The following is a 6,000-nucleotide window of genomic DNA, read 5'->3' as shown; positions in this document are numbered from 1 at the left end:
GTGAAAAATAAAAGAAATAAAAAAATTATACAAATTTACCAAAGTTTATTTTATTTTTGTCTCTAACAAGTTTACCAAACGCATTTTTTGTTCAAAAATTGTCCATCAAACTCGAAAAATTCCAAGCTGCTTATTTGTCAAATAAACCTCTATTTTTCATGGACTTTTCAAATGAGGACTAATTGAAATAGCAAGTTAATTCCTAGCTGGAAAGCTGTGAATGAAAGGAAAAGAGTGGCAAGCGTGAGCATGGGAAATAAACAAAGAATAGAAAGAAGAGAAAATTTCAAATAAGTGCATGAATTGCCATTATTTTCTCAAATAAGAACATGAAATTAATATATATATATATATATTTAAAGGATCCAAAGTGAATCATTTTTTTAAGTAAAGGCTTAAAATAAATCTTATTTTAAATAAGAACAATCTTAAAGAATGGCTTGAAGGGCAATGTCATCTTTATAAAAAAATTTTTTTTCTTTTCATAAATAAACAAACTATAAAATAAAGAAACACATGCTCTTCGTTTGTGGCTACTGCCCCATCAACAATGCGGAAGCCATGTTAGATGGGGAGTTGAGAGGGTTGACGATCCTCATCGACTAGAGGTGAGGGCCAGTTTGCCCTCACCATATACGGGAGAGGGGTCCAACCCTCTCTTAGATATAGGGGAGGGTTGCCTACCCTCACCTAGGTCTAGGGGCTTTGGGTGAGAGTCAACCTCGAGAGGGCAAGGTGAGGGTTGGCGACCCTTGCCCAAATCTAGAGAGATTGCCATCCTTTCCCATTTCCAACGAGGGCCTAGACCTCACCTCTAGTCAATGAGGATTGCCGACTCTTGCCTAGCGATCCTACTAGCTATTGTCGTTGCCCCAATGGTGATGGAGGTGTTCACCCGCAGGAGAGAGCCCTCCTCTGTACTTTTGCTTTTCAGGCGACACGAAATTATCTGGATAAACGTGATAAAAGAGTGTACCCATTTAGGATTTTTCGTCTTATTAATTTCATAAAATGTAGTAGGAAAATGTAGAAAACCCAATAATGGACAATCACGACAAATACCGAGCCGACCGGTGTCGAGCTCGACTCAGCGTTCGACCCAATTTGAACTCCGAAGGGAGACAGATACAGCCCCGACCATTGGAGTGTGTCTAAGCTCGGAGAAACCGAACAGAGCGCTGCTGAGTACGAGGTGACCTTCTAGCAGTCGATGCAGCGCAGGCGCAGAGGTCGATCCATCTGATACGAGCAGGAAGAAGAAGAAGAGACCGAGAAAATGGCGGCGTACCTGAGCATGGGCGAAGCCCACCGGCGGATCACCGACTACCTCGCCCGCTTCTCCGACGCCGTCGCCTCCCAGGACGTCGCCTCCCTCAAGCCCCTCCTCTCCCTCTCCTCCGCCTCCCCCTCCCTCGTCTCCCTCGCCGACGCCCTCAACCTCCTTCAGGTCTCCCCCTCCCTCCCTCTCTCTCTCCGACGGGCGATTTCACGGAGCTCCATATCGGCCGACCGATTCCTCGGATTGACCCGTGTCGCGTTCTTTCCAGGACTCGAACAGGCTGATCAAGCAGTCGGACAGGTACTCCCAGTTCGCGGAGATCCTCGCGCCCCTCTTCCGCTGCCTCCAGAACTACAGGCTCCACAATCTGGTCGACGCGTATCCCGCCTACGAGAAAGCTGCCAAGTGAGAGATTCCCCTCCTCTCGTCGCGTCTTTTTTCTGTATTTCCTGCGCTTTGAATTTGAGTTGTTCTTGGTGTGGCGATGGCTGTGTTGGGAATGAAAGTTGTGCGAATTGGTGGAAATTGCAGTGCGTTTATCCAGGAGTTTAGGAACTGGGACTCCGCTTGGGCACTGGAGGCGTTGTATGTGATTGCTTATGAAATTAGGGTTCTCGCCGAGAGGGTAATTTGTTGCTCCATTTTCTCCGTATCTTGTTTTCGCTATCGTGCATTTGTGGTGCTTTTGCAGTGAAGTGTTCGAATTGTCTGTTTGGGTGTTTGATTTCGAGTGTTGATTTCGCTAGGCGGATAGAGAACTGTCGGCCAATGGGAAGATGCCGGAGAAATTAAAGGCGGCCGGCTCCTTTTTAATGAAAGTGTTTGGGGTCCTAGCTGTGAGTCTCTGTGTTCACCATTCAACTCGTTGCTTCATTTTCTTGCGATGAATCGGCTTACTCCATTCTTGGATTTTCCTGCTACTCGGATTCCGAGTAGAATAGGTACTTGCTTTTGCATTAATTGATGTTGGAGGTCTCTTTATTTCCAGGGGAAGGGCCCCAAACGCGTAGGAGCATTATATGTGACTTGTCAGCTGTTCAAAGTTTACTTTAAGGTAAAATACTTTGTGAATATGTGTGATGCTTATGGTTGTCATCCTTGTGTCTCCATTCCTGTTTCTTGTTTGCATAATATGGAATATGCAACTCAAAAGATAGTCTGGCAAATACTAGTCCTCTATATAATAAGTCTTATATCCAAACCCATCTAAAACCTTTCTTCTAGAAGTAGTTGATGTATGTTTTGCATGAAATCTAAGTGGTGCTAGCATTTTTAATTTACAGCTCGGTACAGTTCACCTTTGCCGCAGTGTCATAAGAAGCATTGAGACTGCGCGGATATTTGATTTTGAAGAATTTCCTCAAAGAGATAAGGTCGAAACTAATGCTGATTGTGTTGCTGATGCTATTCCTCAAGCCTCTTTTGTGGCTTTGTTTGCAGCTAGATAAGCAAGCATTTGACTGTCATGATTTGCATTGCCAGGTGACATACATGTACTACACAGGACGTCTGGAAGTTTACAATGAAAATTTTACAGCTGTAAGTAATCTTATTGCCCTATAGTTTAGGTGAAATTTCATTTTATATTTAGATGAAAGTCAGATACTTTGCTTTGATGAGACGAGGCTATCTGAGGCTTGAAGCCTTGATTTTTTGTGAATGTTGAATGAATTCACCAGCATCTGCTGGTTAAACGCTTTACAGTGGCCCACTTGCACAATTCAAGGAAATACACTGTGCTTTAACCCCTTATTTCTTGAGGATGGAGCATGGACACGCCAGTTAAACACTCTCTAAACATGGCTCACTTGCATGATAAAAAAGTGATTTGCTCTTTTAAACAGGATTTGCTGGCATCTTCTCTTTGTTTGATTGCTCCTGCTGTGGCATTATTATCTTTATGTGATAATATTCCATTCTTATTTGGCATACTGATTAGTTGTAACTAACTGTTCTTGCCTTGGACTTACGGTGTATATTCCTCTTTCCTGGCAGGCTGACCAAAAATTATCTTATGCCTTAGCACATTGCAATCCCCACAGTGAAGCAAATATAAGGTTTGTTCATATTCGTGCTGCATTTACATTTGCATTTTCTTGGTAATCGAGGGAAATTCTCCTGGAAAAAGTGGTTTTTTTCACACTCAATATGGTCAAGAGTTCTGTTTCCAAGTTGATATTGATATAAGCAATATTGCTATACTGTATGAGACCCGCATAAAGACATGTGCCGATTGATGCTGTGCATATGCATACCTCGTTGTCCTGTTGGATTGGATCATTTTGTCCAACTTCCAGTCAATGCACTTTGAATTTGGGCACTTGTTACTGGATTTGACTTATTCCAGGGAGGTTACTTTTTGGTTGGCAGAACCAGAGAAATTGGATGTCTATAGTGCTGGGATGAGAATATTTTATTAAACTCAATTGGCTCGATGAGAATTACTTCTTTGACATGTCGAGGAGGAACTAGTTCCCAATCCTTTTCGTTTGGTACTAAAATGACTTCTAGAAAATCATATATCCTTTGGTTAACTATTGTTTTTTGATTTCGTTATGAGTTGCGTCTACTTTTTCTCTCTTCCCTTGGCTTTTGGCAGCAGTACCATTGCATGTTTGCTGCTTGCCTCGTGATTATCTGTTTATAGTTTTCTTTGCATCATATAGTTAGCTTTATTTACAAGATGATCTCTGTAGCTACATTGTGGTGAAAAACTTATTCTTATATGCATTTGATAGGATGATATTAAAGTACTTGATACCAGTGAAGCTTTCAATTGGAATTTTACCGAAAGATTGGCTCCTGGAGAGATATAACTTGGTTGAGGTACGATGTCCCCGTCTGCTTAATCCTGATGCATTCTATGTTTTAGTATTCCTGTGCTTTGTGCTTCATTAGGTTGGATGCCAGGGAGTGGTGTTTATGTCTGCTGGTAGCTTAACTTATCATTGTTGGTTGTCCTGAAGGAGGAAAATAATATAAAAAGGCCAGCTCAACTAAGTAGTTCTGTTATTCTTGCTCGGTGACGATCACTTTTCAGTTTATTTGATCCATTAGTTGTCTTTTGTTATATGGTAGACATTGAAATCCCGGTAGTCCATTCCCAAGTGACAAGTTATATCTACTTTTACAGTACAGCAATATTGTGCAAGCTCTGAAGAGGGGTGACCTTCGACTTCTTCGAAGTGCTCTAGAAGAGCATGAAGACAGGTACTTCTGCTTTGGTTTTCTGCAATAGAAAGAAAGTCACTATATTTTGTGTGCTTCCTGTGATTTCACCTGATATAGATGGTGGGGACAACTCGAATACTGAAACTAACCAATTTTTTTTCGTCAGGTTCCTTAGATCTGGTGTATATCTTGTTCTAGAGAAGTTGGAGCTCCAAGTTTATCAAAGACTGTTGAAGAAAATGTAAGCGCTCATAATCTCGTTCTTCCCAGTGAACTTACGGTGAAATTGGGAAGAAGAATAAGAAAATCTCAGAATTCTTTCATTGTTGTTTCTCTTGGTTAGTTACATCATTCAAAAGCAGAAGGAGCCGACCAAAGCTCACCAGATGAAGTTGGAAGTTATTATCAAAGCACTGAAATGGCTTGAGATAGACATGGATTTGGATGAGGTACATTTTAATTTGCCTCACCCATGCATATTCACATCTCTCTCATCATGTTCATTCAACAGCTAGCTTGATAAATTGGTCTGTGGAATTGGTAGGTGGAGTGCATAGTTGCCATATTGATACACAAGAATCTCATGAAAGGTTACTTTGCCCACAAAAGCAAAGTGGTGGTCTTGAGCAAGCAAGATCCTTTCCCCAAATTGACTGGAAAACCTGTGAATGCATAGAGATGGTGTATATGTTATACTACAAGGCGAGATTATGCAGTTCTCATGGCAGGAGGAATGCTAGTTAATAGTTATCTGACGCAACAATCCGATCCAAGAGTCTATCTTCATGCTTCAGTTCCTCCATCGATGAAGGAAATGTTTTTTCTCCCGGTGCCATCCGCGATCATACTTTCGTTGCCAGTGATTAATTCTTTAATTATCAGGTTTCCTTTTCGATCGCCTGCTGAATAGCCTCAACAGTAATTTATTAGGCTTGTGGGATTGGGGGATATTCCAAGTCACTCCATCTCGTTAGTTGAGGAAATATGATCCTCAACATGATGAGCCTTTTTCTCGGTTAGATCAGACAGTTATAACACTTAGTTTTTACCATGGATCAGGCAGTTAACTCAATCAGCCTTTATGGTCGAATTGACATCCGATTTTGTGCTTGTCCAGCTGGTGTTTTATACAAACTTCTCTCTCTCTCTCTCTCTCTCTGCGCATGCGGGCTACAGCTCTCGAACAATAAATTAACATCCTGGAGGCAAGAGCATGGTAGGATCCAAATTATGGTCTTGTTGATACAAGCTGAAAGGCGCGGTTGTATGCGATGCAAACCAAGGCCCTGTGCGTCTGTAAAAGTTCACGTCACTCGTGAATGTCGATTGAGATATTGGAGCTTTCTCCAATGGTTCAGCAACCGCCATAGCAGAGGGAGCGAAGTTATCTGCGCGGGTAAACAAAGAAAATCCAGACAAGATGTAAGAGAGTCATCAATTCATGAGAAATCATACCATTCATGGAAAACTTCAGCGACTCATTTGGTAATGACAACAGAAAAACGAAAAGATCACCAGGTTCGCCCTTCCCGCATTCTTTTTTCGCATGC

The 6,000-nt window shown here is 41.9% G+C and overlaps 1 protein-coding gene across 1 annotated transcript; it reads left to right on the top strand.

Moving 5' to 3' along the window:
- Positions 1-1,083: 1,083 nt before the first annotated feature.
- LOC104436490 (enhanced ethylene response protein 5) lies at positions 1,084-5,564 on the top strand. The gene is made up of 13 exons (XM_010049275.3): positions 1,084-1,447; positions 1,548-1,684; positions 1,811-1,904; positions 2,026-2,115; positions 2,268-2,333; positions 2,563-2,652; positions 2,762-2,818; positions 3,275-3,336; positions 4,018-4,105; positions 4,413-4,489; positions 4,617-4,691; positions 4,794-4,899; positions 4,995-5,564. Exons 1-13 carry the CDS (start codon positions 1,277-1,279, stop codon positions 5,124-5,126), a joined length of 1,245 nt encoding a protein of 414 aa, XP_010047577.1. The 5' UTR covers positions 1,084-1,276; the 3' UTR covers positions 5,127-5,564.
- Positions 5,565-6,000: the final 436 nt, after the last annotated feature.

Source organism: Eucalyptus grandis, chromosome 3 (assembly GCF_016545825.1).
Source record: "Eucalyptus grandis isolate ANBG69807.140 chromosome 3, ASM1654582v1, whole genome shotgun sequence".
In the NCBI taxonomy this organism is placed as follows: Eukaryota; Viridiplantae; Streptophyta; class Magnoliopsida; order Myrtales; family Myrtaceae; genus Eucalyptus; species Eucalyptus grandis.
Note: the sequence above shows the minus strand (reverse complement) of the source record. Positions and strands in the feature narration are given on the sequence as shown.

Excerpts from the sequence above, each read along its gene's own strand:
- LOC104436490 (XM_010049275.3), top strand. The coding sequence starts at position 1,277 with ATGGCGGCGTACCTGAGCATGGGCGAAGCCCACCGGCGGATCACCGAC. Across the intron at positions 2,819-3,274 it reads ACAATGAAAATTTTACAGCT|GCTGACCAAAAATTATCTTA; the intron begins GTAAGTAATCTT and ends CTTTCCTGGCAG. Across the intron at positions 3,337-4,017 it reads CACAGTGAAGCAAATATAAG|GATGATATTAAAGTACTTGA; the intron begins GTTTGTTCATAT and ends TGCATTTGATAG.